This window comes from Phocoena phocoena, chromosome 9, assembly GCF_963924675.1.
Source record: "Phocoena phocoena chromosome 9, mPhoPho1.1, whole genome shotgun sequence".
Lineage (NCBI taxonomy): Eukaryota > Metazoa > Chordata > Mammalia > Artiodactyla > Phocoenidae > Phocoena > Phocoena phocoena.
Genome location: NC_089227.1, coordinates 78,004,013 through 78,027,549, shown reverse-complemented (window position 1 = coordinate 78,027,549; position 23,537 = coordinate 78,004,013). Strand labels below are relative to the sequence as shown.

Sequence of the window (23,537 nt, the reverse complement as noted above, 5' to 3'; positions counted from 1 at the left end):
TTGCTTTACAGTATTGTGTTAGTTTCTGCTGTACAACGAAGTGAATCAGTTATGTGTATACATATATCCCCTCCCTCCCACCGCACGCCCTATCCCACCCATCTAGGTCATCACAGAGCACTGAGCTGAGCTTCCTGAGCTATACTGCAAGTTCCCACTAGCTGTCTGTTTTACACAAAGTAGTGTATTTATGTCAAACTTGATCTCCCAATTCATCCCACCACCCCCTTCATCCCCTGTGTCCACACATCCGTTCTCTATGTCTGCGTCTTCTCTATTGCTGCCCTACAAATAGGTTCATCTGTACCATTTTTCTAGATTACACATATATGTGTTAATATACGATATTTGTTTTTCTCTTTCTGACTTACTTCACTTTGTATGACAGACTCTATGTCCATCCACATCTCTACAAATGACCCAATTTCATTCTTTTTTAATGACTGAGTAATATTCCATTGTATATATGTACCACATCTTCTTTTAAAATATATCATAAAGTTACCATATCAGTATTTTAAAATCTGTTTTATTCTTTTTAATGGACGATTGGATCCCATAGTGTAGATTAAGATAATTTATATAACAATTCCCCTCTTTGAGACATTTAAGTTCCTTTTTTTTAATCAACAAATAATGCTGGAATCAATATAGATGCATAATCTTTAGGTGTATTGGGAGTATTCCTATAGAAATGAAGTTGCTGGGCCAAAGGCATAGATACCTATAATATGAAGTAAGATTTATAAAGCTCTAGCTGACTCATGAATGCTTAAATACTCACCAAAACTTTTTTTTTAATTTGTCTTTTTTTTATAGTTAATGGTCATTATGTGTCAAGTTGCACGTATTATCTTTCAAAATGCACGTATGAAAGAAACTTGAAAATTCTTTTGGTTGTGGAGCTTATTTGGAACAAAATCTCAGAGGAAAAGAAGTTTTTTAAGTTTCATTTTTAAGATAACTTTTGCTTTGTGATAATTGAGTTTTCCATAGCCAAAAGAAAAAGAACCAAAAACAAGAAAATGGCCATATTAATTTATACAATTTACCTTTGGGCATTAACGAACTAATGCATTTACTCTTCGAAATGGTTCTAAAATATCATTTACCTATGTCTCAAGAGCTAAAACTGTAAAAGAAAGTAGAGTGCGAGTAGGGCTGAATTTGGTAAGGAGTATCTCATACAGATCGGGATATGATCGCAATGCAAAAATTCCTCTTTCGCGTATACCCTGTGTTCCCTTAAAATTTGTGTTATTTTCATGTTTAGATTGCAAAGAAATGTCTATTTCTCTTCTTTTCTAGCTCATATCTATATGAAAGAGCAAAGGCCCTATGAATGAGGAATGTGCAATATTGTGACAATATCCTTTATCTGAATTAAATTTTAATGGGCTTAAATTTTTTGTTTTATAAGACTCAGCTTTAAAATGCTGTATGTGTGTATCTTTATGTATATGCATGCATTCGTATGCATATATATCTTTACACATACATGTGTAGTGTTCCTGCCACATAATTAAGACTTGGTAAATGTAAGATAAATTAATATCTCACCTTTAATTTGGGTTCCTTCTCAAACCTCTATATGGAACATAGAAACTGACTTATATTTGGGCATACTTGAACCAAAACGTTGGTGTCGTCTTTGATGACTCTTTTTTCATTGCCCCCAGTGTCAGTCAGAAAATACTGTTTTATCTACAGCCAGAACAGTATCCTGCTTACATTCAATTCTTTCCATCTTCTCTGCTCCTGTTCTAGTTGAAACCACTATTATCTTCGCATGGATTTTCACAATAGAATCCCAGCTGTTCTCTCTGCTTCTACTTTCTACCATTCTCTTTACAATCCATTCTTCACATTGCCAGAATAATCTACTTGAAGCATAACTCAGATTTTGCCAATTTTCTGTCTAAATCCCTCCATGACTTCCCATTACACTTAGAATAACCTCTGACTCTAGCCTAGAGAAGGTCCTATATATTGTACATACTGTGGCCTCTAGCTTCCTCTTTCATGAGTCCCTGCCTGTGTCTGAGCAGCACCGTGACTTGTAATGCCCTGCGCCCAGATTAATCGCAGTGCCAAGAGCTGGAGTTTAGCACCTCCAAGTCACCAGCCCCCTCTCTCAAATATATGATAATATGAGTTTATTTCTAAAGTGTGATTTCTATGCAAATATGCCTTTGAATTAAGTCTCCCTACCTTTCTTCCACTCAGTTGTTGCTTGGCTACCCCTAAATGCATCTGAAGAAATTCCGAACAGTTTTTCTACTGCTTATATTTCCTCTGTGACTGGCTCATTCTACCTACCCACTTAGGTATCAGGTCAAATGACACCTTAAATAGGTCTTTTTTACCCACCCAATCTACAGTGACTCCCTGTCACATTACCCTGTTTTATATTTTTCAGAGCATTTTTTCTCTAATCAGAGTTGTCATCCTTATATATCTATTTTTTAATTATCTCTTTACCCCTTCTAGAATATATGCTCCATGAAAACAAGGACCTTGTTTTCTTATAATCTACTGTGAGTAGAAACTGCCGAAATATTTGTTCAATAAAAGAGTATATGTGAATCGGTCTGAGCATTGTTTTAAAAAGACTGCCTTTCCTCTTTCTAATTTATGCACTGATTGCTAAATCATTTTTATGCCATTTGGTCAAGACAGTAAATATATATTTCCTTCAAATCCATCATGATCTTGAAGATATATTCATTTTCCTTGATTAAATTAAGCTCTGGGATTTTTTTTTTTTTTAAATAACTCTAGCAGCACCTTTGGCCTCTGCCAAGAACATTCCCAGCTAAGGATTTTTAAGCCTTAATCTTTACTGAAATTAGACGGTGACAGTTGCTAAGCTGCCAGCTGTTAACATGATCCCTGCGGTAGGCATACAACACACAAACCTGAATGCTGTGGTGTTTAAGAACTCACCGTTAGCGGTTACACGTGTGGACACAGACAGCTGTTAAACAGGTTGGCAATTGAAAATAAAATGGGAGGTTTCCCAGACCAGATGCAGGTACCTCGTGGGACCTCAGCAACTCAGGTGCCCCATCAGAGGTAATGATGCCAAAACCTGATTTAACGCTGTCCTCAGATTAAAGTCTGTTTATATCCCCAATTCTCAACAAATCCATTCTTTATGGAGTTATTAAGAGTGGATTGGGTTAAGGATATTGAATGTTTATCATTGCTCTGTCTCTCCACTGAATGGATTTTCAATTGCAATTATAGTATATAAGCTTATAAGTAAGCTTATACATGAAAACAAATGCTAGATCAGAATAGGTCAGACCACCTGTTTCTGTCTAACTCCCTGGTATGCGAAGATGGAGCAGAGTGGAGGCTGCAAGACTGCCTTCAGCTGGAAGCATGGGGAGCATGGTAAACCCCTGGCCCCTGTAGCTTATCCTTCAGCAGCATACATTAACTGTTAGTGCCAACTGATATTGACAGTTCTTTTCGTTCAGAGTGCAACTCCTCCAGTTTGCCCTCACTCTGGATACTGGCGAGCAAACCGGTAGCTACAAGGTGTTGACACTATTCTGAAGGATTCACTTGAGTATATCCTACAGGTTCATTGTAGGGTTTGCCTCTGGAATGTGATTTAGCATGACCTTGCAAAAGAGATGGGCAAAAGTGAAGGTGCTTGGGGATGTTAGAGGAATCAACCGCATAAAACACAGCATCATTTTATGGAAGCGCAACCAGGAGCCGATGAATCAAAAGGATAGTGTTCGTAGTTAGTTGCTTCCTGAGCCAGAGTATTCGAAAGCCAAACTGCACTTTTTTCAGTTGTCTCCTGGGTCCGATTTCCTGATTGTCAGTGACAGCTTCATTGGTCGTTGGTATTTTGTTACTCTTCCATCTGTACTCTTCAGTAAAACTCTGGGCCCAATTATCTGTGATAGACTCCAGGACTGTTAGGGGACTTTTGAGATATTAGAGTAAACAAAATATTAAAAGAAGTACAAAATAATACATATTTAATACCATTTAAATTACCATGACTTTCAAAAGTAGGCGATCTCTCTAAAGCTGGAGGTCTTTGGGCTTTGGGTTTTTTCCTTGGTATCTCTAAAGATTTTGAAATTGGTACTTAAACATATCCATCATGTTAAGAGATAATTGTATTATTTAAAGGTAGCTAGAAATACAATACGTAAAGCAGAAAACAGCAACTGAACCTGTACTTCAGGTTATATAAAGAAAAGAGCAACGTTGATGTAAGCCTTTTACACTGACTAAAAAAAAACAAGTAGCCTTTTGGCGGGTAGTTTTTAAGGCTAGATCTTAAATAGCAAGCACATTTTTAGCACTTTAGGTGCGTTATGCATATTAATTCTGGATTGTTTCATGTGTGACAACATGAACGTGATTTATATAAAGAGCTTTAGAGATTAATCTTTATTGTTTTAAGAGAATAATTTTTTTAAATATACATTGAAATATGTATTCAAGATAATGTCCATTAGAAATGGAGGGACTAATATCTAAAACGACATTTAAAAGCATCTCCAATTTTTCTTCTCCCTCAGTTTCTTGTTCATTTACGTATTCATTCAACAGGTATCTTCAGTAACATAGTCACTGTCTGCTTAATGGAAAGAAACAACGCATGAGACTGGGGAGAAATAGAAAGCTAAAGGGGGAGAGAACCAAGTGAGGCTGGAAAGCAGAAGGCTGAGGCGTGAAAGTCAACAGTCCTTAGTCATTCCCAGCACGGAAGCATACAGCCCCCAAATCGGGTCAATCCCCAAGTCAGTCAGGTATCTTCACACCTGTTGCAGAACAAACTGCATCTCTAACCCACAGTGAAATGACTCTAGGAAGACACAAAAGCATAGAGAGAAGGTTGATGGTTCCCTGACAGTTGGATTTGATTTATTGGGAGACCACTGCATAACAGGCAAGCATCGTGCTAGGTGCTCTATGTCAGTATCTCCAGTTCTCTCAAAGCCCTTTATAACATGAGTCATTGTTGTCTCTGTTTTACAGAAAATCAAACTGAACTATACAGGGCTTAAAGTAATTTGTCCAGAGTCTTGTCAAAGATAAGTTGGAAAGTTGGTTAAGCAGTTGAAGGGGATATGAAGCTGGGACTTGGATTTGAAATGGCAGACTCATTGGTTAAGCCTGGCTTATCCTCCTTCACTTCCGATTGAAATGCTTCCAATATTGAAATACGATTGTCTTCAGAGAGCCCTTTGCTGGCCACATTATCAAAATTAGACTCCCTTCAATGACATACTCTTTACTCTGCTTTATTTTTCTTCAAAGCAATTCACCACCCAAAATTGTTGTAGGTATCTCCTTGTTTATTTGTAATTCAGTCTTCTCCACCTCACTATGCAAGATTGATTTTATTTTTCTAATTTTTTTTTTCTGATTCTGGTGCTGGGGACATTGTTGTATCCTCAAAGCCTAGAAAAATACACTGTAGGTATTCAGTAAGTATTTGTTGAATGAATGAATGAATAACAGGGGAAAAACGACCCATAAGAACATGGAAGAAGATAACAAAAATTGTAGATGTACATGAAACTACAGCCCGTTACTTACCATTCTGACTAGTAAGGAATGAAAGACTAATTCTCACATTTCTAAAAGGTATCAAGGAAGGACCGGATGTGTCTTCCTAAAAAAAGACCAGTTAGGCAGGAGCACTCACATCAGTCTTCAAACTGTTTTCCTAGTATGTCCCTTAAATTAAATTTTTTACAACTATAGATCACTGTAAACTTTTTATCATAAATTTAAATAGTTGCAACGGATGCAGATTCTAAAATAAAACCATTAAATTAATCGTAAAAATGCTCAATAGAATTTACATGCTGTTGTGATTCTATATGCACCTGTAACCATTGCAAATTGTATACTAGTAGCTTTTTCTCCTTGAATTCTTATTTCCATGGCTGTTCCCCAATGGAATTTTATTCTTAGGAAATAAGTATTATGCATCAAAAAAATTTTATCACTCTATCACACTTCTCTGCAGTTAAAAATGTGTACAGGGCTTCCCTGGTGGCACAGTGGTTGAGAGTCCGCCTGCCGATGTAGGGGACACGGGTTCGTGCCCCGGTCCGGGAAGATCCCACATGCCGCAGAGTGGCTGGGCCCGTGAGCCATGGCCGCTGAGCCTGCGCGTCCGGAGCCTGTGCTCCGCAACGGGAGAGGCCACAACAGTGAGAGGCCCATGTACCACAAAAAAAAAAAAAAAAAAAAAAGATGTGTATGTTGCCTCGTATTTCCTTAACACTCAACTACTGAACTTAATAGAGTATATCTACAGAGATATACTGTAGATATACTCTATTTGATGGGAAATAGAGTGTATCTACAGTATAAGTAATTTGATGGGAAATTGTGTGACTTGAGAAGTAGTATACATCCAAGAAATTGTTCATGAATTAAAGCACTAGAAAATATTATAGTATGGGTGGAGATTCAGAAAAGATACAATTCACCTTCCTGAAAATATTTAAAGTGGAGTTCCTGATATTGGAAAGGTGAATGAGTGTGGTATCTCAGAAATATCAAACTTAAAATATAAAAGAATTAAAGAGCATAATGATAAGAAATAGCTAAATCTAAATTACTGTTATAAAATATTTTGACTCAGAAACGTGAAAGATGATTCCTAAAATACGTTATAGGTATATGAAGTAATTAAGTAATTATAACAATATGTGAAAACTAAACTCCAGATTTTGTGAAAGTTAATGAATGGAGTGATAAAAATAAGCTACATTTTTCAAGTTCTGTAAGACACAGTAAACAATGATTTGTCTTTCAGTAAATAGAGAAAAGGTGGGGTCAGTGATGTCTTTGAAAACTTTTAAAGTAACTAGTATCGATTAAAAATAGGATGCCAAGGAAATTGTAGTAGCCATATTACAGAAGACAGCGATATATACGTATATATATATATGAATTTTTAGTATAAATGAGTTAAATGGACCTAGTAACTGATTCTCGGAGTGGGATAAAAACCAAAATCCGTATGTGAGATATACCACAAACAAAAGGCCAAAACACAGAGAAAGTAGGATGACAGTATTAAATTCAGACCAAGTAAAATTGAAGAGAAGTATTAAATCTATGAAAGGATTATAATTTTATATTGGTTAAAGATATAGTTAACATTACTATAAAACAAATGATGGTGATTTATTGAATATGTACTTGAGAGAAATGCCTCAACTTGCTTGCTGTTCAACTCACTTTTCTCTCTCTCCCCTACCCTTAGTAGTCTTTGATTATAGTTTCTTACAGATATCTAACAAAATATCTTATAGCTCTCTTAAATAGTAACTTTGCCAGAAATTAAAGGCAATTGGCTTGTTATTTGGGAATACAGTTTTTGAGTTTCAGAATGTGAATTAGAATGTGCTATATCGGAAGGAGTACTTACTGGATTGAGGAGACTTGTGTTCTACACTCAAGATGACCATCTCCCTCTGGGTGACCTCAGGAAAGTCAGTTTCCACATCCGTGAACTCTCAAGTTGAGGTCACAACCTCAGGGATCCATAACCCTCATCCCTCAATACCAGTATGTTTCAGAGGATAATCATATGTTTTCTTTTCAGTGAAGCTTAGCTCTGAGAGTAACTATTTGTCACTTAGTGAGACTTGAGTCCTCTAGGTATCACAGCCTCTAGTTTCCAAAGTATTAAAAATCCTCACCACATGATTGAAATCTATAATTCTAGCAAATGTAACAATATTTTATTCCATTGGTGAATTTTTACTGATTAATACCTTGTAGAATGTTAGGACAATACTATCAAAAAGTATTGCACCCTGGTGGTGCAGTGGTTAAGAATCCGCCTGCCAATGAGGGGTCACGGGTTTGAGCCCTGGTCCGGGAAGATCCCACATGCTGCAGAGTAACTAAGCCCATGTGCCACAACTACTAAGCCTGCATGCCACAACTACTGAAGCCCACACACAGCAACAAAGTCCCAACTCAGCCAAAAAATTAATTAATTAATTTTTAAAAAAGTAAATCTATAATGTTGAGAAGTACAATCCCATGTATTATTATATAATGTGTATCTGATATATGTGAGTAAGATCTGGGATTTTGAATGAAATTATACATTTTATTATGTTCCACTACAATTTTAAGACTGCTTACTCTTTTTTTCTGATCAGTTTTCAGTTTACAGTACATTTCATTATTTTGGCCTTGTTTTTTCCCTAAGTAGAAATACATAAAATATAGACAGATCTCTTTACTTTTATGAACCACTTATTTTTGAGAAGGTTAAGAATTTCTTTTTAATATGAATAGTCACTCCCTAACTAGTTGTTTCCCATATTATTTTTTGCTATATTGTCTGTTGTTTCACTTTGTTTTTCCTGCATTTTCTTAGCATTTTGATGGCTTTATGACTGTGGTCACATCACAGCTGTGTATCCTGAAGGAGTAAGATCTGGGTCCCCGTGGCCCTCACAGGTGTGCCCATCACATAATGGGTGCTCAAGACAGGCTCTTTAGATGAAGGAATGAATTTGGCTTCATGTTTATTATTTCCTGAACATTTTAAGTGGAGTGTTCGACATTCAAAAAATCAAATATTATTTGTATGCCAAGTAGTGGAGGATCCATTTAAGTACACGTTGGGTAATTTGGGCTGCTGGATTATTAGTATTATTTTTTTTTAACAAGATAAGTATGTGATTTGTACTTTCAAATAGAATACATTTTCAAATGTGGCTTAATAGAATATTTATCGAATTGAAATAAGTTGGATTTTGTGGAGAAATTAAAAGGCAGGGACTATATGCCGGGCGGTGTAGGAACCAGTGAGGCAAAAACAGGGAACGACACACAGGAAATGCAGTTAGAAAGGTAAAGGGGACACGTGTATCAGGGTCTTGGAAGGGGGAGTAGGGTTTTACTAGATAAAGAAATACATGGAAAGTGGGATTTTAAAGGCGAAGGTGATGTTTTCCTGCTCGGCAGTTCAGGTGAAGAAATGCATAGAAGTGGGCGAGTCTTGCCGGATAGCCTGTCTGGAGTAGCAGATGCAGTGGTTGCTTGTACTCCAGCTAGTAATTGCTGGAGATTGTTGCTAACCCTTGCAAAGAAGGCAGAGCTTCCTGTGCTTTTCTTCTCTCTCCCAGCGGGTTCCAGATCGTTCCTGTGGTGATTTTTCAGGAGACTTTCTTTTAGTCAGGTTTTGAAGACTCTCCAAAAGAATGAAATGGAAAACATGAATGATTTGCTTAATATATATTTCTATTTTGTTAATAATTGATCACAAAATGATGACTTTGGAATAGTCTCTGGTGTCTAATAATTATGTTTTAATTATAAGACAAATTTGAACATATGTTTCATTTTATATACTAACCATCATGGACTTTGTTTTCCTGGAATGTGGTGAAAAAGACACGTATAGTCTCTCTCATGCATATAAAACTTAGACCTACTATTCAGAAACTCCATAAAACAAAATCAGAATCGAGAGTTAGCCAAAGGGTTGAAATTGGTGGTGTTGGCTAGTCGTAAAAATAATGCTAAGAATTCTTTTATGGCAAACATCTAGAAATGATATGATATAATACACATCTTTTTACATACATAACTGTAAGAAGAAAGGAAAACCTCAGGGACCAAATAGTGAAGCTTGTGAGTTGATGTTGTGGCTGTCCTGGGGCTGGGGTATGGGACAAGGGATATTGATGTTGGTCTGTCAGGGGCTAGGGATTTTATTGTTCACTACCAGAGAAAGAAAACATACCCTGAGGCATTCTCAAAGTGGGAATTTGGAACAGTCTTTCTCCTAAAGAACTTAAAAGAGTTAGATTTCAGGGAAATGGTAGACTAGAAAAAGCCTGCCCTCAGGCTGGTAAATTTCTGTTTGGCCTTAGGTTTGGAATGTGGAGTAAAATAGATGCCTGAGAATGTAACTGTTAGCCTTGTCTCAGAAAGTTTTGAAGTTCTAATTTATTTCTCCAAATATAAGGGAAACATCCAAGTTAAGAAATTAACATAAAAAAAAACCTTCTGGATTGGTGATACATCTGAGGCATCTGGCATTAAAAAAAAATTTTTTTTTTGGAGAAATGATCCCTTAACCTAGGCTTTATAAGAGATCTACAGATAAAACTGTGCTGGATATGAGCTCCTAATTTAAAATTATAGAATAATAAACTATTTGCACCCCCAAGAATTTCAGTAATAGAAATATCACATATATAAAATAATTGTATTTAAGGCATTGAAATTTATAAGTGGGTTCAAAAGTGTAAGAAAAGAACAAAACAACAACAGAAAAGAACGTAACACTATGGGATAATAAACAAGCAGGTTTGGAAAGGGACTATGCACAACTACTAACTAAAAATGTAAAGCAGTCATTGAAATTATACCCTCATTGGACATGTTAAACAGTAGGTTAGACACATCTGAAGACAAGGTTAGTGATGTAATTAATGATAGCATATTAGTTATAATCTGAAGAAATAACTCAGAATTCAGCATACAGAAATGCAGAAACATGAAACATGTAAAGAGGTTAAAAGATGTGGAGGGAAGAATCTACAGTTTCAAGATACTTCTGATAGAATTGGAATAAAAGGCAGTATACAGGAAAAATGGGACAGACTCAACCTTTGAAAAAATACTGAACAGGATTCTAAAATTGATACAAGTCGTGCATTATCAGATATAAGAAATACAACAAATACTAACTACGATAAATATAAAAGTAGAAATTTTGCAGCACAACTGCAGGACAACAGAGAAAAAGAGAACATTTAAGAGAAACCAGAGAGAAAAGGCAGATTAACCACAAGGGAACCACAACTGGATTTCCATCAGACTTTTCAACTTAGATATATAAGCCTTCTGACAATGGGGTAGTATCTTCAAAGTGCTGAAAGATTACTAGCCTAAAATACTATATATAACCAACTAAACCATCATTATTAAGTAAGGGAGCATTAAAGACATTTTAAAAGAAAAAGAAAAACGGACTCAGCTTTTGCTAAAAGGAAGGAAGAAGGAAGAAGGAAATTGAACTCAAAATGATGGAGTGTAATTCAAGAAATAATGGTCACAAAAAAAATATGAGTAAAGACAAGGGTGAGGGCCTCCCTAGTGGAGCAGTGGATAAGAATCTGCCTGCCAATGCAGGGGACACAGATTCCTTCCCTGGTCCAGGAAGATCCCACACGCCGCGGAGCAACTAAGCCCGTGTGCCACAACTACTGAGCCCACGTGCCTAGAGCCCGTGCTCTGCAACAAGAGTAGCCCCTGCTCGCCGCAACTAGAGAAAGCCCACAGACAGCAACGAAGACCCAACGCAGCCAAAATAAATAGATAAAAATTTTAAATAAAAAAGGGCAAATAAATATTGACTAGATAAGGTAACATATTTGATAATGAATATTTTCTGACTAAATGTTAATATTAGTATATTAATAATAGTATTAGTACAGTAATATTTAGTATTACTTAATACTAAGTATTAAGTATACTTGGTATACTTAAGTATAATTATTACCTTATTTATTACTAAAATAAGGTAGAATTAGCATATAATGAGCACTGCTTTATAAGATGGGAGCTGGTGATAGAAGCAAAGCACTCAGTTTTCTACACTTAGGAGGAGATGAGTTAAAAGCAAAAGAAATAGATATTTGGCCATCATCCCCATTCTAACACAGAGCTTCTAAAACCCTGAGAATTTCCTAAGTAATGAGAGTGGTAAAGGTGTTATGTTGATGCAGTGACTTTGGGGAGCACCTTAGGCTGGTTGTCAGGAGAAACAACCACAGGATTAGAGGGCTGGAACTTTCAGTCCCCCCCACCCTGACCTCTGGGGCAGGGAGAGGGGTTGGTGGTTGAATAAATCTCCAATGATCAGTGACTTATCAATCATGTCCATGTAATGAAGCTTAAAAAACCCAAAAGGAGGGCGTTCAAGAGAGCTTCCAGGTTGGTGAACACATGGAGATCTGGGGAGAATGGAGTGCTGGGAGAGAGCATGGACACTCCTCACTGTTTCTCCATACCTCGCCCCATGCATCTCTTCCATCTGGCATTTCCTGAGTTATATTCTTTTATAATAAGCCTGTGATCTAGTAAGTAAATGGGTTTCTTGAGTTTTATCAGTCTCTCTAGCAAATTAATTGAACCCGAGGGGGTGTGTGGGGCAATACTGGGAACCTCTGATCTATAGCCATTTGGTCAGAAGTACAGGTAACAACTTGGACTTGCAACTGGCCTCTGAAGTACAGGAGGGGGTCATGGGAACCTCCATTCTGTAACTGGTTGACCAGAGCACAGGTAAACAACCTAGGCTTGCAACTGGCATCTCAAGTAGGGGGAGTGGGAGGGCAAGCTTTTCAGACTGAACCCTTCACCTGTGGAATCTGATACTATCTCCTGGCAGATAGTATCACAATTGAGTTAAGTTGTAGGAAAACCAGCTGCTGTCCAGAGCATTGTTTGGTGGTGGTGTAGAAACCACCCCTCACCCTCTCCCCATACACAGGTTGGAACTAGGTCCAGGAACCTACAAGAACTTACATGTAAAATAAAAGTTTTAAAGCATGAGTGGAAATAATAAACACAAAATTCAGCATGATGATTACCTCTGGGGAGAGAGAAAAGGAAATGGGTTTGAGTAGGTGTAATATGTAGGCATTAACTTTTTCTGTCTGGAGGAGCCGGGGTCGGGGGTGGGGGCTTAAAGCATGCATATATATATATATATATATATATATATATATATGTGTGTGTGTGTGTGTGTGTGTGTATGTATATATAAGTATATATATATATATATATATATACAAGAAGTTATGATTGAACAAAGCTGAATGGGGGGTATATACATGTTAATATATTATCATGTTTTTTATGCTTGAAATATTTCATAATATTTTTAAGATAACACTATGTTAAATCACTTTATGGAAGACTGGTGGGATTTTGGACTAAGTTAAGTAAGAGAGTGAGTTGCTTTTTAGAATAAATAATGGAAGTATAATGTTACTGTTTACCACTTACCAATACCCCCTAAAAAAACACCCACAATCATACCTTTTTACACAAAGAAACTGAAGCTCCGATGGGAGCCAGTGGGTTTCATCTGTAAGCCTTAGGCATATGCAGGTGAGAAAGTGAATTCATTGGCCATCTATAAGATACGGAAAGCAAAAAGAAAAGGAAGTAGTAAGAACCACAAGTGTCTCAAGTTATTGGACTCGCTGTTCCCAAACAAAGCTTTGGATTTTTTCCCAAAATAGAAAAAGTCTCATTATAAAGTAATTAATATTCTTTGAAAAAAAACTTTAAACACTGAAAAAAGTAACTTTAAATGACCTATAATTGTGCTATCTAATAATAATCACTATTTATAGTTTCAGTATACATCCTTCTATTCATATGTATATAGAGTGTTTACCAAAAAAAGCACACTCCACATTTTTTAAATCCGCTCTTCATGTTATATCTTAGAAATAGTTTCATGTCCAGAAAAAAAAAAAACACGTCATATTTCTTTCAGTGGCTGTATGGCATTATACTCCTGTGTGGTTATACCATAATGTATTTAATCAAACCACTGTTGGTTTTTCCAGTTTTTTCTCATATGCAGTGCTGCCGTGAGCACACTGCACAAGCATCTTTGAGTATTTGTCCATTTGTTTCCTTGGGTAAGTTCCCGGAAGGAAATTGGCTGGATCAAGTGTTCATAATCCATCATAAGTCTTTTGATATCAGTCAGGGTTCTCCAGAAAGGCCAGCAGGCTAGAAACTCAGGCAGGAGTTAATGCTGCAGTCTTGAGGCAGAATTTCCTCTTCTCCAAGTAACCTCAGCTTTTGCTCTTATCTACAAATCACCCCACATTGATATTAGTTCTTTGTTGAATATATATTTTGCATACACCTTTTTACTTTCTTTAGGGTATCCTTTAATGAGGAGATGTGCTTAATTTTAACGTTAGTTCATGTAATCTATTTTTTTTCTTTCCTAATTAGTTCCTTTTTCAGTCCTCTTTAAGTAATCTTCATCTACTGAAAGGTGTGCTTATGTTTCCTTAGTTTTAATTTCTGTTCAAAAGTGGGAAAGGGAACTCTCGTTAAGCAAAGTGTCTTCCCTGGAAACGTGTGTTGTAGGAAATTTTGCAATTAGGTATCAATCCACCAGATATCTTTTTCTCCTGCTCAGAGCAGCACCTCCCCCCCACTGCTTTGGGGGAACTTCTAAGAGTCTGCCCATTGTAGCATTCAGTGGTCTTTGCCACAGACCCAGACTGGGCTAACAGTGGTACTTTTGCCCCTTGGCCACAGTGAATGGTCCACATACGGCCTTACACCTAAGCTGAGGCAATCAGAGGTGGCTGCGGAGCTGTTGGCAGCTATGGTTCTAGCCCAGTGAGACTTCAGGGTAAGAACATGAAGCCAGTTCCTCAAGAGAAGCAGAGCAGAGAGACAGCAGACCTTGGCCATGTTGAGTCCCTGGCTGCCTGAAACCTTAACCCTACCCTGGACCTTCCTGTGGGGTTGGCTATGTGGCCCAATAAATTTCCAACACTTATTAAGATCTTTCTTACTTTGGTTAAGTCTTGAAATATGTGTGCTTGAAAATGTGGTTCCATGATTGTATGTTTGAGAATGCTCATAATAGGTCTCATTCTTGGAGATTCACCATGTGTATTAGCATATTAAAGGCCGTAAAGAACCTGCAGTAAAAGAAGCCTGTTTGTCTTTATTTAACCTGATGATTCCCAAACTTTTTTTAATTGAAGTGTAGTTGATGTACAATATTATGTAAGTTACAGGTGTACAATATAGTGATTCACAGTTTTTAAAGGTTATACCCCAGGGCTTCCCTGGTGGCGCAGTGGTTGAGAGTCCACCTGCCGATGCAGGGGACACGGGTTCGTGCCCCGGTCCGGGAAGATCCTGCATGCCGCGGAGCGGCTGGGCCCGTGAGCCATGGCCGCTGAGCCTGCGCGTCCGGAGCCTGTGCTCCGCAACGGGAAAGGCCACAGCAGTGAGAGGCCCGCGTACCGCAAAAAAAAAAAAAAAAAGGGTTATACTCCATTTATAGTTATTATAAAATATTGACTATCTTCCTGTGTTATACAATATAACCTTGTAGCTTATTTTATGCACAGTAGTTTGTACCTCTTAATACCCTCCCCCTCCCCCCTTCGCTCTCCTCACTGGTAACCACTAGTTTGTTCTCTGTATCTGTGAGACGGCTGCTTTTTTTGTTATATTCATTAGTTTGTTGTATTCTTTAGATTCCACATGTAAATTATATCATACAGTGCCTTATTTCATTTAGCATAATGCCCTCCAAGTCCATCCATATTGCTGCAAATTTTCATTCTTTTTTATGGCTGGGTAGTATTCTATTGTGTATATAAACCACATCTTTTTTGTCTGTTCATCTCTTTTTGGACACTTAGGTTGCTTCCATACCTTGACAATTGTGAATAATGCTGCTAGGAGCATTGGGGTGCATGTATCTTTTTGAATTAGTGGGTTTTTGTGTGTGGGGGGGGTTTCAGATGTATACCCAGGAGTAGAATTGCTGGGTCATATGGTTGTTCTGTTTTTAGTTTTTTGAGGAACCTCCATACTTTTCTCCACAGTGGCTGCACCAATTTACATTCCGACCACCAGTGCACAAGGGTTCCCTTTTCTCCGCATCCTCTCCAACATTTTTATTTGTGGTCTTTTTGAAGATAGCCATTCTGACAGGTGTAGTGATATCTCACTGAGGTTTTGATATGCAGTTCCCTAATGATTAACGATGTTGAGCATCTTGTCATGTGTCTGTTGGCTATCTGCATGTCCTCTTTGGGAAAATGTCTATTCAAGTGTTCTCCCTACTTTTTTAATCAGGCGGTTTGGTTTTCGTGATATGGAGTTGTATGAGCTGTTTATATGTTGGATATTAATCCCTTATTGGTCATATCATTTGCAAATATTTTCTCCTATTCAGTAGGTTGTCTTTTCATTTTGTAGATGGTTTCCTTTGCTGTGAAAAAGCTTATAAGTTTAATTCGGTCCCATTTGTTTATTTTTGCTTTTATTTCTTTGCTTTAGGAAACAGATCAAAAAATTATCGCTGCAGTTTATGTCAGTGTTCTGCTTATGTCTCCCTCTAGAAGTTTTATGGTCCCAAACTTATTTTTAACACAACTATTTTTTTTTATGGCTCTTCTGTTAATAAATAGCTCATGGAATCTTGGCCAGCAGGTCATCAAACTGGGAAATGCTGGGTCATAGGCATGAAAGGCCTAACTGCAAGCTGATAAATGAAAGGTGCTTAATCTCTGAGCGAGGTTTAAAAAATGTGAACATTTAATAATTTATATGCAGATCATATGTTTGGGGGTTTTTTTGGTCAAAGAGTCTTCTGATAAAGAAAAAACTAGAAGATAAATTTAATGTAGGGGCTTCCCTGGTGGCGCAGTGGTTGAGAGTCCACCTGCCGATGCAGGGGATACGGGTTCGTGCCCCGGTCCGGGAAGATCCCACACGCCGCGGAGAGGCTGGGCCCGTGAGCCATGGCTGCTGAGCCTGTGCGTCCGGAGCCTGTGCTCTGCAACGGGAGAGGCCACAGCAGTGAGAGGCCCGCGTGCCGCAAAAAAAATAAAAATAAAAATAAAAAAATTAATGTAACCAATATGTAAACTTTTTTTCTCATGCAGGTTAGCCAATACACCTTTGCTATGTGCAGTTATAGAGAAAAAAAGTCTGAACCACAAGAATTAATGCAGCTTGAAGGATACACTGTGGATTACACAGATCCCCACCCAGGTAATTCTTAGTTGAATCACTTTCCCTGCCTCTCATGTATTCATGAAATTGTCATAAATATCCTGTGTCTGTTCTCCATTTCAAACTCCATTCAGTGAATGGTACATATTCCATTTATATGCCTAGCCAAGATTTGATGGGATTTGAATTATATCTTTATGAGGCTACTTAGTTTTAGCCATAACTCATCATCTCTGTTATCTCAGTACAAGGATGAAATATGTGAAAGTTACTGTAACGGGGAAATTATATGAGAAATATCAGCAGTGCTTTCAGAAACTTCTTTACTGAAAAGCAAAAGGTACAAGAGACAGAAACAGGGAAAGAAATAGCTAATGAATAACTGTATATTATATTCTACTAATTTTCTCCCCAGCATCACATTCTTGTACTTCTCTCCCTCCCTCCTAATATATTAATGCTGTGTATAGTACTGGACACTCAGTGCTTGAGATGAGTGAGTGAATGATAAGTGAATGAATGAATGAATGAATATATGGAGATGAACGAAATTAATAAAGTGAGGTTAAGAAATATAGAGAGGGCTTCCCTGGTGGCGCAGTGGTTGAGAGTCCGCCTGCCGATGCAGGGGACACGGGTTCGTGCCCCGGTCCGGGAAGATCCCACATGCCGCGGAGCGGCTGGGCCCGTAAGCTATGGCCGCTGAGCCTGCGCGTCCAGAGCCTGTGCTCCGCAATGGGAGAGGCCACAATAGTGAGAGGCCCGCGTATCGCAAAAAAAAAAAAAAAAAAAAAAAAAAAAAAGAAATATAGAGATACTAATGAATAGATTAAGAAATTATTATAGATTAAAAATAGAAGTCAGTGATCACATTCACTGATCAATCACTTAAAATGCAAATATCTTCTCTGTGGAAGAATTTTGCAAAAGTAAAATTCCATGCAATGTAAGTATCATTTTTGTCTTGCCTGTATTTTTTTACTGCTAAACTGGTCATATATATCTCCTGCATATAGACTGAGGAATGTGCCGGCAGGTAATGACTTTCTTCTCTGGCATGAAATATCAAACTTTGCTATGCATTCCTTTGGGGTAGGTTTGTATGTCTTGCAGAATGCTGCTTTGTTGTGAACTGTTCCCTAAGCTAATTTTAATTTCCAAAGTGATATGGAAGTGTATAGCTTCGCCTTATTGTCTTCCTTCAATTCTTGGATTGTGGATTTGATCCTCAACTGAAAATGATTCAAGGCATTGAGCTCAAAATCTGCCAATTGTGTACATTTTAAACAATGTCTTTTTTTTCCTCCACAGGCCTTCAGGGTGGTCAGATGTTCTTCAATGCTGTAAAAGAAGGAGACACTGTAATATTTGCAAGTGAGGATGAACAGGATAGAATATTGTGGGTTCAGGCCATGTATAGGGCCACAGGTCAATCGTATAAACCCATTCCTGCAATTCAGGCCCAGAAGCTGAATCCTAAAGGAGGAACTCTCCATGCAGATGCTCAGCTTTGTAAGTTTTGTTGAAAAATAATTTGATTATCAATTAATAACCTTAATAAGATATAAAATTGCCTTAGTCAAATTTGTTCAGTATTATAGCTTACATCATTAACTGATTCCTAATTGAATAAGAATAGTTCATTTTAGTAGTCATAGAATCAGTTATCTAATTTTTCAGACAAACCTGGAATAAATGGTGCCTATGATTTCCAGTCATGAATTTGCCAAGCACTGGGATGTCTCTGGGAATCTCAAGAGCATAAAAGAAAATTGATTAATTTTAACTTACGTGTTCTATTGAAATGGGAAAAGTTTTGCAAAATCAAACTGGCGTTAAGATTCCAGAATACCAAAATGATGGACCATAACTTCCTAGAGTTGTTCCTAACAAACCAAAAGGATAATAGGCCTACTTTCTGTTGTAGGTCGGAAAAAAAAAGTCCTCAAGGCAACTTTCTTTTTCTAGATACCTTTATATTCATGCCATTTTCTCAATGCTAATGTAAATCATTAAGAACTAAATTTTTCATTTTAATTTACAAGTAATTAATAACAAATTATGCAATAATGATAGAAACATTGTCAAATGTAGCTTTAATAATCATTAAACCAAATATTTTCACTTGTTACACTCCTTTTTAAAACTTCTCTGGTTCCTTCTGTAATATAATAAATCAGTTTGTCTTTAACTGTAAGCCCAAATTGGAACTTTTCATTCAACACCCTTCTACTCTCAAGATTCTTCTCCAGGGAGCAGCATTTTGACATTCATTATTTTCTTCTCTCATTATTTTCTTCTCTCTTCTCATACTTTTCATGCAGCAAATAACTATTTTCTGTTCTTTTTTAGACGCCCGATAGTATTACATTTAGACATCTTAAACAAAGGTACTTTAGGCCAAATAAAGATGGAATATGAGCTCAACTCCAGATTCCTGCATGCTTTAGTCTTCAAAGTGTACACTTTTAAACTTATCCCAATCCATCTTCAAGTGAAGATGGCACTTCATACATAGTATATGCATCTCACAATTGTATACTTCCATATCTTCCTTCCTGGCCCCTGCACAATTCTGGTCATACATTTTACTTCTACAAATGTTGTAAATCCCACAATACATTGATATTATTATTATGCCTTAAACAGTCAATTACCTTTTAAAGAAATTTAAATAATAAGAGAAAATGTTGTATACTCAGCTGTGTAGTTACCATTCCTAGCACTCTGTATTCTCTTATAGAGATATTTCACTTCTGAAAGGACTTCCTTTGACTTTTCTGTAGTGCTTTCGGCTTTTTTCTATATGAAAATGTCATTATTTTACCTTCACTTGGAAAGATTATTTTTTCAGTACTTTAAAGACTTTGCTCCACTCTCTGCTAACTTGCTTTTTTTCCTCCTGTTGAGAAATGTGCTATCATTTTTTTTTTTTTTTTTTTTTTTTTGCGGTACGCGGGCCTCTCACTGCTGTGGCCTCTCCCGTTGCGGAGCACAGGCTCCGGACGCGCAGGCTCAGCGGCCATGGCTCACGGGCCCAGCCGCTCTGCGGCATGTGGGATCTTCCCGGACCGGGGCACGAACCCGTGTCCCCTGCATCGGCAGGCGGACTCTCAACCACTGCGCCACCAGGGAAGTCCTGTGCTATCATTTTTGTTTCTTCCTCTGTATATAATGTGTTTTTTTTCTCAAGCTGCTTTAAAGGTTTTCTCTTAATCACTGGTTTTGAGCAATTTGATTATAATGTGCCTTGGTGTCGTTTTTTTTTTTTTTTTTGCGGTACTCGGGCCTCTCACTGTTGTGGCCTCTCCCGTTGCGGAGCACAGGCTCCGGACGCGCAGGCTCAGCGGCCATGGCTCACGGGCCCAGCCGCTCCACGGCATGTGAGATCTTCCTGGACCGGGGCATGAACCTGTGTCCCCTGCATCGGCAGGCGGACTCCCAACCACTGCGCCACCAGGGAAGCCCAACCTTGGTGTAGTTTTGGTTAATTGTCCCCAGTTCTGGACCAAGACTATTCTTAAAGACCCCAACTGCTGACCAGTGAAATTTGAGGTTTTATTTTCTGGCTGTTGGGAACAAGCACTGCTCCAGGCTCTGTGTGAATCTGGGGCATTGTCCCGTCTAATCCTTTAGGGTGGTTCTTTCCCCATCCTCATATTGTTGCCTCCCTTGCGTGAGGTGGTCAGTATTCACTTGAATATGAAATGGGGCAGCGAGAGGGAACAGTAGTCTTTCCTGCAAACTCTAGCAGCCTTGGCCTTCCTGAACTGTCAGCTCCATCTTTTCAACTCAGGGAGACCACTGGCTCTCCCTGGGTTTGCCCTTCCCTGAGCCACAGCTTTGAAAGTTTCTCCTGGCATTAACCTGGGGCAACTAAAAGGCTCATCTCATTTGTTTCCCCGCCTCTTAGGAATCACTCTCCTATGTTGCACGATGTCCAAAATCTTGAGAACATTTTAAAAAATATTTTTACATGAATTTTTAGTTGTTTCAGGTAGGAAGTTTAATCTGTTTTTAATGACACTGTCTTAATCAGAAGCAGAGTGATTGTTTTCTTTGTTAGAGCAGTGTTTCTCAATCTCAGCAAGACTATCATTTGGGGCCAGATAATTCTTTGTTTCAGGGGTTGCGGGGAGGGCTGTCCTGTGTATTATAGGATGTTTAGCATCATCCCTGTCTCCTACCCACTAGCTGCCTGTAGCACCTGATCGCACTGCCCCCCCCCCCCCCGCCAGGTCTAACGACCAAAAATATCTCTAGACATTGTCAAATGTTCCAGGGGACAGGGGAAAAGGTGGGGAAGGTTTACCCCCATTTGAAAACTGCCGAGTTACGGTGACTTGAAAATTATTTTTGTGAAAATGTTTCCCTCATTCACTTGTGTTCCAGTATTTTTTCTTTACATCTTGTGTGCAAGGAATACCCAAGGAGTGTGCTGGTATCATAAAGGATATCAACCATCTTACACACGATGGCAAGAAAAATGGACAGGAACCACTGGTCTAGAACATTGAAATCATGACTACATGATACAGAATTACTGAGTAAAGGATCTAATAATCAGTTTATTCAGATAGCCGTATAATTTCTTTCTAGCAAAACCTCTCTATTAGATAACAATGTGTTGTCAAGGCAGTGTTGATCAGGCTAAGTGGAACTGAATTTTCTAGCCCCTTGATAAACTTGTTTTAAAAAAGCTAAATTTGTTCTAAAAAGCCAAACTGTTCCAGTCACGTTAAGAGCTTTCTTGTATTCCAGGCTCTTAGTAAAGTTTTCTGTCAGAGCAGACCATGCTGTTTTACCTTTCTTTAAAAAAGAAAAAAAAAAAAAAGAGAGAAAGAAAGGAAAGGAAAGAAGAAAGAAAAATCTGTTTCTACCTCATCCAAATGAGCTACTGACCATGACCTTCATCAGAGATGCCACTGGACTGCCCCAGAGAGTAGTTTTCCCTTTAGTGTTTTCCTCCCTTCCTTGGCTTCTGTATTATTTCTTTTTCTCTTTCTTGATCGTCTCTTGGAAGAACAACTTTTAGAGTCATTAGTGGAAACTGAGAAAATAACATGAAATTAAAATGACTCGAAATAAACGTTTCTAAACATTAATTTAAATGTTTAAATATGTTTTTCATTTCTTTGCTGACCTATATAGCTGGTAAGGGTAAGTATTTTTATGATACTTTTTTGCTTCACTGTATTAAATTTTTTGTAATGATAGGATTTTTTGTAACAGCTTTATTAGAGTATAACTGCTTTACAATGTTGTGTTAGTTTCTGCTGTATAACAAAGTGAATCAGCTATATGCATACATACATCCCCATATCCCCTCCCTCTTGCGTCTCCCTCCCACCCTCCCTATCCCACCCCTCTAGGTGGTCACAAAGCACCGAGCTGATCTCCCTGTGCTATGCGGCTGCTTCCCACTAGCTATCTATTTTACGTTTGGTAGTGTATATATGTCCATACCACTCTCTCACTTCGTCCCAGCTTACCCTTCCCCCTCCCTGTGGCGTCAAGTCCATTCTCTATGTCTGTGTTTTTATTCCTGTCCTGCCCCTAGGTTCATCAAAACCTTTTTTTTTTTTTAGATTCCATATATATGTGCTAGCATACAGCATTTGTTTTTCTCTTTCTGACTTCACTCTGTATGACAGACTCTAGGTCCATTCACCTCACTACAAATAACTCAGTTTCGTTGCTTTTTATGGCTGAGGAATATTCCATTGTATATATGTGCCACATCTTCTTTATCCACTCATCTGTCAGTGGACACTTAGGTTGCTGCCATGTCCTGGCTATTGTAAATAGAGCTGCAATGAACAGTGTGGTACATGACTTTTTTTTTTTGTGCGGTACGCGGGCCTCTCACTGTTTGTGGCCTCTCCGATTGCGGAGCACAGGCTCCGGACACACAGGCTCAGCGGCCACGGCTCACAGGCCCAGCCGCTCTGCGGCATGTGGGATCTTCCCGGACCGGGGCACGAACCCGTGTCCCCTGCATCGGCAGGCAGACTCTCAACCACTGCGCCACCAGGGAAGCCCTGACTCATTTTGAATTATGGTTTTCTCAGGGTATATGCCCAGTAGTGGGATTGCTAGGTCATATGGTAGTTCTACTTTTTCAGGAACCTCCATACCGTTCTCCATAGTGGCTGTATCAATTTACATTCCCATCAACAGTGCAAAAGGTTTCCCTTTTCTTTACACCCTCTCCAGCATTTATTGTTTGTAGATTTTTTGATGATGGCCATTCTGACCAGTGTGAGGTGATACCTCATTGTAGTTTTGCTTTGCATTTCTCCGATGATTAGTGATATTGAGCATCCTTTCATGTGTTTGTTGGCAATCTGTATATCTTCTTTGGAGAAATGTCTATTTAGGTCTTCTGTCCATTTTTGGATTGGATTGTTTGTATATTTTGGAGATTAATCCTTTGTCAGTTGCTTCATTTGCAAATATTTTCCCCCATTTGGAGGGTTGTCTTTTCATCTTGTTTATGGTTTCCTTTGCTGTGCAAAAGCTTTTAAGTTTCATTAGGTCCCATTTGCTTATTTTTGTTTTTATTTCCATTTCTCTAGGAGGTGGGTCAAAAAGGATCTTGCTGTGAGTTATGTCATAGAGTGTTCTGCCTATGTTTTCCTCTAAGAATTTTATACTTTCTGGCCTACGTTTAGGTCTTTAATCCATTTTGAGCTTATTTTTGGATATGGTGTTAGGGTGTGTTCCAATTTCATTCTTTTACATGTAGCTGTCCAGTT

At 38.2% G+C, this 23,537-nt stretch overlaps 1 protein-coding gene across 13 annotated transcripts in view; it reads left to right on the top strand.

Moving 5' to 3' along the window:
* Positions 1 to 23,537, top strand: part of CADPS2 (calcium dependent secretion activator 2) — a 492,820-nt gene that overhangs the window by 299,871 nt on the left and 169,412 nt on the right. For 9 of the 13 annotated variants that reach the window (XM_065883722.1, XM_065883720.1, XM_065883714.1 and 6 more), the window contains exons 10-12: positions 16,710 to 16,818; positions 18,091 to 18,291; positions 21,931 to 21,939. In XM_065883722.1, coding sequence (XP_065739794.1) covers positions 16,710 to 16,818; positions 18,091 to 18,291; positions 21,931 to 21,939 — 319 coding nt within the window. The remainder of the gene's footprint in view (positions 1 to 16,709; positions 16,819 to 18,090; positions 18,292 to 21,930; positions 21,940 to 23,537) is intronic. The other 4 variants (XM_065883719.1, XM_065883723.1, XM_065883721.1 and 1 more) reach the window with 1 other exon arrangement.